Source organism: Emydura macquarii, unplaced genomic scaffold (assembly GCF_026122565.2).
Source record: "Emydura macquarii macquarii isolate MOO-44397 ecotype Brisbane River unplaced genomic scaffold, CSIRO-AGI_Emac_v2 contig_3108, whole genome shotgun sequence".
NCBI classification, from domain to species: Eukaryota; Metazoa; Chordata; order Testudines; family Chelidae; genus Emydura; species Emydura macquarii.
Window position 1 is genome coordinate 1240702 of NW_027133245.1, and position 12661 is coordinate 1253362.

General features: G+C 42.5%; 1 protein-coding gene across 1 annotated transcript in view; it reads left to right on the forward strand.

Annotated features, from left to right (window-relative positions):
• CRACD (capping protein inhibiting regulator of actin dynamics) overlaps nucleotides 1-9282 on the forward strand; it is a 48346-nt gene extending 39064 nt beyond the window's left edge. Inside the window, exon 8 of the mRNA XM_067530530.1 lies at nucleotides 9122-9282. Coding sequence (XP_067386631.1) covers nucleotides 9122-9282 — 161 coding nt within the window. The remainder of the gene's footprint in view (nucleotides 1-9121) is intronic.
• Nucleotides 9283-12661: the final 3379 nt, after the last annotated feature.

Sequence of the window (12661 nt, forward strand, 5' to 3'; positions counted from 1 at the left end):
CTTTGGCTTGGAGTTGAAGCACTTAGCAGTGCCTCTTACCTCAACTTAATCTAGGATAGTTAAGAGTTAGCAGTTATTTAATTACACGTACCTTCCATTAATAGTTACCTTATTTTAATATCTTTTAAAAAAAAAAATCTTATTTTTCTCTCAATAAAAAATTAAGTTTCAGTTCCTTAGTGACCCTTTAAAATGGTTAACTGGCCCATTCCCCCACCCCCTTCCCTCCCAGATGGGACAAGAACGTCTCTGGCATGCCCAGCTCTCCAAGTTTCAAACAAGCAGACAGTCAATCCCAGTCTCTGACGGGTACTCAAAGTGTCTGCTGCCTTGGCGAGACACACATACCATGTAAGTGCTCACACTGCCACAACTTTAAAGCCAGAGCCAGGAAGGCAAGAATCCTCCAATTAAAACTTCTGATGATGGAAAAATCTCTCTGCCTAGCCTCAGATCCTGAATTATGGACCGCCTCCCACCCTGCCAACGATCGCTAGCAGCAGCCTCTGACAGAGATCCCTCTGTCAAAAAGGCAACAAAAAAAACAAGCTACAACTTCCCCTTTGCAGGAACCAGCAAAGAAACGCCAGAGGGGGCCAGTGCACTCAAGGGCTGGTAGGCTGGTTGGCCTGCCGAAGCAGCCTTTCATCAGGTCCTTCAGCTGGGCTTGGCCGAGCACCACAGCCACTGCCCCTCCCCCTCCCCCCGTCCCTCCTCCCCCTGTCCCTCTCCCACCACATGGGCCCAGCAGCTCCCTAGCCGGAGCATGGCGGCCACTCTGCTTCCCCTCCCGGCCCCGCTCCTCTCCAACCACATGGGCCTAGCGGCGCCCTGGCTGGTCTGCTTTTAGTCCCAGTCTGTCACTGCAACCGGCCAACCTATCATCTTCATCAGCAGATGAAATAATCATGCTCCCACCATCTACCATGGGGGACCATTTCAAACAGTTCCAGGAACTCTATGAGCGAGCATCACAGTCACTGGATATTACATTAGAAGAAGTAGCTGAGTCCTAGCATAAACTACTGGATATATTACAGATGTCAACTTCATCTAAGATTGCCCTACCAATTAATGACACCATAATGGAGCTGACCAAAAGCATCTGGCAACTTCCGACAGCAGCACCTCCATCATCCAAAAAAAGCTGATAAGAAATACTACATGCCCTCTAAGGGAATGGAATTCTTTTTTTCTCACCCCACACCAAATTCCCTTGTGGTGGAGGCAGTGAACAAAAGGGGAAGGCAGCACCATTCCAGGACCACCCCCTATGACTGGGACTGGAAGAGCCTAGATGTCTTCGGTCATAAGGCCTAGTCATCTGTGACGTTACAATTCAGGATCACAAACTATGAGGCCCTACTAGCCAAATATATCCATACACTATTTTAAAAAAATGACAGAATTTATTGACTGTTGCCTGAAGAAAAGAGAGAGCAATTTAGGGCTAATATTTCTGAGGGCCATCTCACCGCCAGGACAACATTACAGGCCTGACTAGACTACGCAGACACAGCGGCACACTCCACTGCAACAGTTGTAGTTATGCGATGTGCCCCATGGCTCCATCTCTTTGGCTTTCTGAGAGAAGTGCAGGCAATGGTTGAGAACCTTCTGTTTGAAGGCCACAAGCTGTTTGCAGCCAAGACAGATGAGTTCCTGTATATGCTTAAGGACTCGAGGGCCACACTTAAATCCCTTGTTATTTATACACTTGCAAACAAGAAAAAACAGGCAGGTATTACATACAAAGATTCTGCTGCACACCTTATTTACAACCACAAAGCCAATACGACCAGCGACGAAAACAAAGACCCACAAGACGTCAACAGACCCTGTCCCAACGTTTGACGTGCCAACACTACTTCAAGACAGTGATTTTGAAGATACAGATGAGGGCATGAGACGCCCAAAAATTCAAGTGTTGGAAAGAATTAGTCTCCCATCTATTCAGAGATTGTTTAACATGTTTTACTGAATCTGGCAAACCATCACATCAGAAGATAGATCTTAGAGATAATCAAGACTGGATACTCCATCCCTCCCACCCACTGTCCCTTTTCACAGACCCCTCTCATGAATACTACTGCAACAGAAGGTAGACAACCTCATATACCAAAGTGCAGTAGAACCAGTACCAACAAACCCAGAGAAAAGGGATTCTATTCGTATTATTTTCTAACCCAGAAGAAGACAGGTGCATGGAGGCCTATACTTGATTTAAGAAAACTCAACACATTTGTGAAAACCCAATTCTTCAAGATGACATTGGCAACTATAATTCCAACACTAAAAAGAGGGGACTGGCTCTCAGCCCTCAGTCTCTAGGACGCAAGTTTCCACATAACAAAACAATACACCCCTCCCATAGGAGATTCCTCAGGTTCATTCTAGGAAACCATTTCCAGTACAAGGCACTACCTTTCAGATTGTCGACTGCCCCAACGGTATTCTCCAAGGTTTTAGTGGTGGGGACAGCTCACCTCCACAGACACGGGGTCATATTAGCTCCATATCTGGACAATTGTCTAATCAAAGAACCAAGGTAAAAAAAGATAATAGACACCACTCAAAGCACAGTAACCTTCTTCACAAACTTAGGGCTACAAATAAACACACAAAAATCAACTCTCATATCCATCCAAGAACTGGAATTTATTGAGGCCTACCTCAACTGTCCAAAAGTTACAGCTTCTCTACCTCATTGACAATTCACGATCCTACTCAACCTAATGCTGACAAAAATAGATAGTCCAGAGACATCTGCCAGGACTTGCCTACAACTGCTGGGCCACATGTCAACAGCGATGTTTGTCTTCAAACACACCAGACTACACATGTGATGCCTGCAAGCCTGGCTCCGAACAGTGTACATACCACATGGACACAGTTTAAACAAATGCCTCATAATGCCAAAAATAAAGGACTTCCTACAATGGTGGACACAACCAAACAATGTTTATGCAGTAGTCTGTTTTGTTACAAAAGCCTCCAACGATGACAGTCACAATAGATGCCTCCTTAGTAGTCTGAGGAGCACATTTACTCAACCACACAGTCCAAGGCTGATGGTGCCCATTGGCATTCAATCTATATATATATTTACTGGAGGTAAGAACAGTTTGCAATGCATGCATCCATTTCCTATCCTTTATCAAGAACAAAGCTATAAAGATTCTCACAGATAATGTAGCTTGTGTGTTTTATATAAACCAGAAAAGGGGGGCACAATTGCACGCCCTATGCATGGAACTGGTGTTTCAATCACAACATCAACATCTCAGCATCCTACTTCTGGGATGTCAGAACCCCACAGTAGATGCATTAAGCTGAAAATTCTCCTGGAATCATGAGTGGGAAATGGATCCCAGAGTTCTACACAACATATTCAATCATTGAAGTTCCCAACTACAGACCTCTTTGCAACAGCACCGAATACCAAGTGCCCAAAATTCTGCAGAACTAGTACCCAGTTCCCTAGGCGATGCTCTTCTCATCAAATGCGATGTGCCACTAATGTATGCCTTTCTTCTGACTCTTCTCCTATCACAGCTCATACACAAAGGTCAGAGTGAACAATTTCATATTCATCCTTATAGCCCCTACATGTCCCAGACAAACGTGGTTCCCATACTTCTTAAATATGGCAGTATGCCCATCTCACAACCTTCCTCTTCTCTCCCAAGACATGGGATGGGTTCACCACCTAACCTAGCAAAATTCCACTTCAAGGCTTGGCTACTCCCTGGTTCCGAGAAAACAAAATTACTTGCTTTGAAGAAGTAAGAGACATCTTACTAAACAGACGTAGACCAACTACAAAAAATAAATACATAAACAAATAGAGATGGTTCAATACATGGTGCCAAAACAAACAAATCATGGCAGCATCCTCTCTCTTACCAATGGTATTAGACTACATATTAGAACTTAAAAAACTGGGACTCTCCACAAGCTCGATCAGGGTACACTTTGCAGCTATCATGGTATTCCACAATAAGGTGGAGAAATTTACCATCTTTATTAACCCAATAGCCAAATGCTTCCGTAAGGGCATCCATAATACTTACCCTGAAATATGAGCCCTAATTCCTACATGGGACTGTAATTTTGTCCTGCGAGGACTTATCAGAACCCCATTTGAACCACTAGCAATGTGCTCTTTACTCCATCTATCAATGAAAGTGGCCTTTCTTGTTGCCATCACATCCGCTAGACAGGTGGGGGAATTAGGGGCCCTCATGGCACTCCCCCATACACAATGTTTTTTAAAGATAAAGTCACCTTAAGACCACATCCCAAATTCCAAAGGTTACCTCCCCATTCCATTTAAATCAACCTATCCACTTACCAGCATTCTTCCTGAAACCACATGGAGATAAGCGAGAAGCAGCACTCCACTCCCTAGATGTATGAAGAGTGTTAGCCTTCTACACTGAAAGAACAAAGGACTTCAGAAAGTTACCAATATTATTCTTGTCCGTCATAGAACCATCAAAAAGGGAGGTGATATCAAAACAGACTATCCAAATGGATATCTGGATGCATCCAACTTTGCTCTCAGCAGCAACAACTACAAACCCGTACAGGGGACATGCACACATTTCACCAGAGCACTATCAGCATCAGTCTTCCTTATGTCCCCATTATGGACACATGCAAGGCAGCAACATGGGCATCAGCCCATACATTCACAAAACACTATGCTATAGAGCAACATTCATTGTCAGATGCTCCATTCGGATTTATGGTCTTATCCACCACTGCAACTCAAAAGCCCCTTCCTTCCCCTGTGGGACAATGCTCTATAGTCATCTAAAATGGAGCACCCACAGGGACACTCCTTGAAGAAGAAGAGAAGGTTATTCACCTTGTGCAGTAACTAAGGTTCTTCGAGATACTTGTGAGTGCTCCACTACCTTCCCTCTACTTCGGAGTTTTTCCACGAAGGACCAAGGGGCGGTTGGTCACATAGAGCTATGTAACCACCTGAGACTGCACCAAATGGGCACAACACATGTGCAGCCCAACCAGGCACTGCTACTATAAATTTCTGCTTACAGGCGCAGGGCGCATGACACCTAAAGTAGAACACTCACAGGGACCACCATCTCAAAGAACGTCAGTTACTGCACAAGGTGAGTAACTTTCCCATCTGTAGATTTTTATGAATCAAATTACGCCTCCCTTATCTCGCTATCATTCTCTTGTCCCTGGAATTACACATATTCCCTGACTATTAAGAATTTAGCCAAAACCCATTGAATCCAACACACTATGGGTTAGTCCCTTGATCAAGGAAATATATTCTAAAATTTCTAATTCTTCAAGTGCTGGTCCCTATGTGGATTCCAAACATGGGTGCGCATGCGCACTGTGCGCCAGAGCTGGAACTGTTTGTAGTAGTGTCCATTGACCCATGGGTGCGTAATGTCAATCACGTGGTGTGTCCGAGGTCTTATGAAGCTGGGCTGGTCAACACCCCTCCAGTTCCCTCAATTCCCCATGGCCAAAGTCAGAACTCCTCTTCCTCCTCATTCATACTGTGTAGCTTTTTCTAGTATTGTTGCATATAGTTTTTCAAAGTTCATAGTAATTAGTAGTTAGGAATTAGTAGTTGCTACTTCACCCCATGCAAGGTGTCCTACCTGCCAAGAGGGGCTATGCCTCAGCAAACCAGATTTAAAAGCTGTGCTACATGTCCGCACTTCTTCTCCATAAGCGACGAGCACCACCGTTGCCTTTATTGGCTGGGTGAAGCCCACGTCATTGCTTGCTGCTCCATCTGCTGCTCCTTTCCACCATGGACACGTGAGGCTCGAGAGCTTCGGCTCTCAAAACACCTCATGAAGGAGGCAATGCGCCCGCGTGTACTCTCAAATGTGGCACTGGCGGATCCACCGGCAAGTTCAGCCTCACTGCCCATGAATGCTTCTCCTGCTCCTTCCAGAGCAACACCATTGGCTCCAGCATGACCCATGAAGTCCCCCCACGGTGCTAATAAGAAGCACAGTCATGGGCACAAGAGCGGCTCCCTGAGAGGGACCACTCCTAAACGCAGCATTGCCTCCCCATACCAGGTCAGGTGAGAAGTCGTGCAATGATCCAGCTGCTCCACCGTCAAAGAAGTCTCGGACAGAGCACAAGACGAAACATCACTGAGACCAACTGGCATCATCTATGGCCTCAGGCACAGAGCCTCCGGCTCCGTCTACACTGCTGGGACTGTCTGGCATGCTTTGCATGCCTGGCCGCTTGTCTCCTCTGACACCTATGAATGAACTATTCCTGCCATATGACCGTTCCCCACTGCTTTCCAGATCACGAAGGACCATGTGACCGCCATCACAGTGGATGGGCTGCTATTACTTGGACACCATCTCACTCCGCTACTCTTCACACCATCAGTCTAGCAGCCCAGGACATCACTGCAGAGTTGCTCTGCACCGGCTCTGATCGTTCTGACAGCACTGCCCTTCCTGGACCAACCCTCTGATTCTGAGTGGTCCTCGGAGCAAGAGTCCACCTTTTCACTGGTGTGCTCTTACAGAGCCATGATGCCTGCCCAACACACCAGCATGTGGACCCTCCCACTGAGACATGGTTCCAGTATCCTCGAGGACCACCAGTACCAGTGGATCTGTATGCTTCACCATACTGGCATCCTACTGTGGCCAAGAGGCACCACCAACACATTGTCGGCCTTTGCCTGTCTGTATAGCTCCTTCCTCTGTCTATGAGGAACTGCAGGACACAACAAGCCCCGCACTGTTGGAACCGATGGAGCCACTGATCCTGACAGGAGCCTGTTCATCCCTGGATGAGGCGCTCATCCTGCCTTCTCTTTCACCTCTGGATGACCATGGTCAATACCAGGACCTACTCTACTGCATGGCGAGGACCCTTAACCTCCTGGCTGAAGATATGAAGGATCCCCAGGATGAGTTCCTGAATATTCTCCAGCTGGCAGGACCCTCACACACCACTCTTCCCACACATAGTACTCTTCTTCAACCAGCTTGGGCTGTTTGGCATGCCCCAGTGTCGTGTACGCCTACACCTAAACGGACAGAATGGTGCTATTTTGTCCCTGCCAAATAATACAGACTTTCTATTTACACACCCACTACCCAACTCTGTAGTGGTTTAAGCATCAACAGAGCATGTTTGACAACAGCATTTCAAGACCACCCCTCCGGAGCGAGCGGCCAAGAAACTTGACCTAATCGGACGTTAAGTCTATATCTCATCAGGGCTGCAATTCCACATTGCCAGTTACCAGGCTATACTGGCAAAATAAGACTTCCTGTTGAACACAAAACTATTGTAATTTGAGGCCTCGTTCCCGGAAGACAGGAAGGCTGAGTTTAAGTCCCTGATTGAGGAGGACAAATTCGTTGCCAAAATAATCCTCCAAGCCATGGTTGATGCAGCAGACACAGCACCCTGCTGCTTGGTCTCTGAAGTAGTGCTGCGCCAAACTTTTTCTTGCCATTGCAGAACACTGCTGAGACCACACTCCCTCCCATCACCTCCCCAAATGGATCTCCTGCTGCATTGCGGAGTGTTACTCCTTTTTCTGAGACTCTCTGCTACCTGGCATTACTGCCCACTCCACACAATCCACCACGTCCCTCCTCCTCATGGACGTTCTGTGGCAGGACACTTGTAAAGTGGCCACATGATTCTCCGTCTACACTTTCACTGTTCACTACACCATAGCCCCATTGGCGGCAGCAGATGTGGCAGTTGGCTGTGCAGTCCTACAGACTCTCACTTCTGTCGTGCCCTTGCTCTCACCTCCATGCTGAGTACTGCTCGCTAGGCTACACGTTTGGAATCCACATAGGGACCAGCACTCAAAGAAGAAATGGAGGTTACTTACTGTAACTGGAGTTTTTTGAGATGTGTGGTCCCTATCTGGATTCCAATCCCAACCCCCATCCCGTCTGCTGTGGACTCTGTGCCTGTTGGTAAGAGGAACCTGGGGGGGCATCGACCCGTGCAGCTTCATGAGACCTCAGACGCACTACGTGACCGATACATGACGCATATGTGGGTTGACGAACACTACTATGAACAGTTCCAGCTCTAGAGCATAGTACGCATGCGCAGTCACATTTGAAATCCAGATAGGGACCATACCTCTCGAAGAACTTCCAGTTACAGTAAGTAACCTCCTTTTATAAAATAATTAGAGGGACAATCTCTGATTTACCTCCATCACAGAATAGTAGACTTGGAAAAGACCTATTTAAGGGTTTTTCTATAGCATCCATCACTATAGTATTTAATAATGCTATCAACTGATTACAGCATTATACTACATGTGGATCTGCTCTGAAAAATGACTTTGTAAAAGGCAATTTCTTATTCAGCAGATCTGCCACTTGTATATAATCCGAGATATCAGCTTATTTAAAGGACATGTTTTGGTACTTGTTTAAGCTTGCAGACAAGCAGCCATGGGAAGGGAAGCTGGCTTCTATTTCTACTTAAACAGAAACATCTGAATTGTTAACTAAATAGAAATTGCAGAACTACATTCTTCTTTATGTATAAATGTACTGTTGTGTAAATGTACTAACCTTGATTTGCACAGGTATGGTTAAGACCATAATTTGGAGACAGAGGTTGCATATGTATAAGAGAGCAGAACTGCACCTGCAGAAACTTTGTTATTGATTATACATAAGGAGGAAAGAACCTGGCTTGACTATCAGGTCTTGGGGAGAGTTTCCAGGAGTGACAGCAAGATTAAAAACTGTTTTTACTTGTAAACTGAGCAAATTTGCTCTGAAAACCATTGAATCTATAAAAATAGTATTCTGGCATTCCATGTTCGCTGAATTACTTTTCAGAGTACAACAACATTTAAGTGTGTTAGTTAGTCCAATTTTAAATGACCAGTTTTTTCATCCATAAGTCTCAGACAAATTAATTTGATTTTTAAAATATAAGGAAGGTTAAAAAAAAGGAAGACTGAACTATAGTTTCAAAGATGTGTTCACAAAATGGAGAGAGTATACATTCACAGCAAAGTTTACAGTTCTTCATTATTCTACAGTATAGAACGTTTCATCTAACTGTTTTATTTTTCCCCCCAAATCAATAACAGTGGAGATTTCAGATTCTGTTCCATCAACTCCATTAGCAAAAGAGGTTACCAAGAGATTCTCTACACCTGATGCTAACCCTGTGTCAACAGAACCAGCCTGGCTGGCCTTAGCCAAGAGGAAAGCAAAAGCCTGGAGTGACTGTCCACAGATCATTAAGTAAACTGTAACCTTTTTGCTCTTTACTTTTGCTTCTTCATTGTTTTCTCCTTTTTATTGAATCGGCTTTTTACACATGACAAAAGAAACTGAACCAAATTAAAAAGGATTCTCTGAAGGATTAAAAACTGATCACTATTTTGCTCTAGTTCACTGTAGTGTATGCCCAGATCATATATCCCTTTGCTTTGAAAAAGCAGATACAAAGGAGGCCCAAACATATAGTTCAGATCCAATCTCTCATAATTCAGGGCTGCTCAAATGTGAGATTTGAGCAGTATAAAAAGAGGGTTCAGAACTTCAGATCAGAAACCCTTTAAAATTTTGTGAGTGTTCAAGTCTGAGGTTTTGGATCTCTATTCTTGGTGCAGACAAAGAAAAGATGCTGGCCACTCTGATATAGAAAAATGTAAAATGCATGTTCCTGCCTCAGCCCCAATGGTTGCTTCTGAACTCAAGGTTTGATGCAGTTTATTTGCAATTTGAAAACCTCTCCCCATCCAAGGCATTTTGGGAGACTTCTTCCCACCTGCAAATGAAGTGATAGCATGTGATGGTACCATCCAAATACCGAGGCAATATTGATTTTCAGGTTGGGGACTCAACATGATTTCCATACCTCCCTCCTCAAAATCATTTGCTGATCATTCTAGTTAACATACTAATATAGCAACCAAAAAAAAAAAAAAGAGTTTTGCCCATTCACTCAGAGCCAATGTCAATTCTTAAACATCAGTGTTCAGCCCTACACAAAGACCAAGGCCCTGCCCTGAAGAGCTTGCAATCTAAGACCCTATTCTTACAAATATCTGTGCGTTTGAGTAGCTTTACATACCTAAGAAGTCTCCTTGAATTCAAGGGGACTGCTCTCATGTGTAAAGTTATTCACATGTAAATGTTTGCAGGATTGGGGCCTAAAAGCTTAAAATCAGAAAACCAAGACACGGATCCGCAGGGCAAGGTGGTAGCTTATTTAAAATCCAGTTTCCTGAACAAAGAATAAAGCGGGTTCTGACTTCTAATTCTCGCTCAGCTTGTTCACTGAGCAACTTCAGACAAATCACTTACCTTCCTTGTATTAGTCAATTCAGCTGTAAAATTGAGTAAAAAATGTACTTACTTGGGGTGGGAAGAATCAGTTTTTACAAATTAACTTTTTTTTTTTTTTAATTGTTCTCCATGTGATGTAATAAAAAAATGTTAGCATCATTAAGTTTTCTACCCAGGAAGTTATGCTTTTTTTAAAAAAAATTGTCTTTTTACACACAGTAAGTACATTAACAAAACCAAGCTTGATCTTCCTAAAAAAACTGCCTGTGTTTTCAATTAACTTTGCATATTGCTGCAAATCCTCCCATTTAAACATATATGTTTCCTTTTGGGCCATAAGCTAAGTCTAGAGCATTTTAAGAGGAGTCATTTCAATAAGAGAGGAGAAATTGCATTACTGCAGCATGATATATCTGATATAACTTCATATTATTACTTTTTTTTAAGCCAAATTACTGTACATTGCTGCACAGGGATGAGAGTACTCTGTAAATAACGCAGAAAATAATGAGCCCTGTACTGACCTACTTGTTCTAAGAACTGAAGAAAGCTAGTCAGCAAAAGTTGTTACTGAACAGACTGCATCCTATGTAGGAAACAAAGATTTAGCAGCACAGTTAAAATAGCACAAACACAACAGACATATTAGATTCAATAAAGGTGCAGCTGGAAGTAGGTTTGTTTTTGTGGCTCTTATGCCATCAGTGTTCAACTCTATTTAATCTAGAATCTTTAAAATCTCTATCCTTGTTCCCAACACTAATAAGTATTTAAAATTTTTATACATAGCGGGAGGGACAAGTGAGCGCTCTCATACTTGAACACAACCCCTATGGACTTCAGTGGAAGATCTGTGCAATTATCTGAAGGGGGGGGTGATTTGGTCCATAATATTTATGTGTTTAATTAATCCCATAAAGTAGCACTTTTTAATGTACATTTATACCATATCTGGGTTTTGAAGCTTGCAATAGAGTTGTTGTAATTATAACTCTAAACTTCTGGAAATCCATCACCAGGATTTTGGATGCAGGTTTTTTGTTTTTTTTGGGGGGGGGGGGGGCCCCCACGGGGGCAGAGGTGTTGTTGGTGGGAGCAGGAGAACAAACCAACCATGAAGGTAGAGAAAAAGTAGTAGTCAGGATCAAAAAACTGAAAAGCATGTTTACTGATTTATAGAGCAAAAAGTAGGTGCTATGGTGTATGACAAAATGAACTGACCTATCAAAACAACACTGGACACATTTATAGCACACAAAACAAACAGTTTTCATTGATTAAGGGCGGTCATAATCTAAAGCTTCAAAACAAGTCTTTACAAGTGTAAAGGTATCTAGTATACTAAAAACCACATTCAGAGCATGTATAGTACTTGCTTGGAAACACTGCTAAAGGCTACATTTCATGTAATATTAACACAGAAATTTGCACTAAATACCAGTGAAGTGTTACTTTGCTTTAGCTTTGTTGTGTTTTCTGAACAAATTCTCAGAATTCTGTAAAATAAAAAAAATCGTTACTACTGAATTTATTCAAAAATGTTTTAAGAACGGAATGAACCACTATTGTAGAATGACTCAATTTTTTGTAATTTATACACACAATATACCATTTCTTCTGAACAGGTTATGTACGATTAACTACTAGGTTCATGTAGTAATGTATAAAATTATAAACAAAATGGATGATTGTGGGGTTTTTGTTTTCTGTACTTTTTTAATTTTTCAAATGTTTTAAAGTGCAATAGTTTCTTATACTAATGTCATTTTAATTCCTATTAAATTATAATCAAGTCAAAATTATCAGATGATGTATGTATTCGCTGTCTCCTCCTGTCAACGGTGTAGGTCAAGTTTACTTTATTAATAGAATTTTTAGTGCTACAGGTGGCTTGCTATGTGTTTTTAACAATAATAAAACAAGTAACAAGAGCTATGATGAAGAGATATATTAGTGTAATTTCTATTTTATTTTCAGATTTTGGTTGTCCGATTTTAATGTAAATGGTACATTATTGGAAAAAGTTGTTCTATTTCAATAAAAAAAATCTACAACTGTTTTTGTAACAATGAAGATACTTCCTGAGTTAAAAATGCAGCTTTCTTGTCATTAATAGATACTGCAAATTTATATTCAATAAATTCACATCATTGCTGGATGTTACTGAACTGGAAAAAATGGTAATACAAAATTCATTTACACAGCACCATTTTATTAATTGTTCATGCAGGAGCTTCAAAAGTCACTATAAGCTAAATTTCTTCACATTTGGACATGTGTGAATTTTACATAATGATCCAAGCCAACTCTAAATGCTTAGTACAAAAACTGCT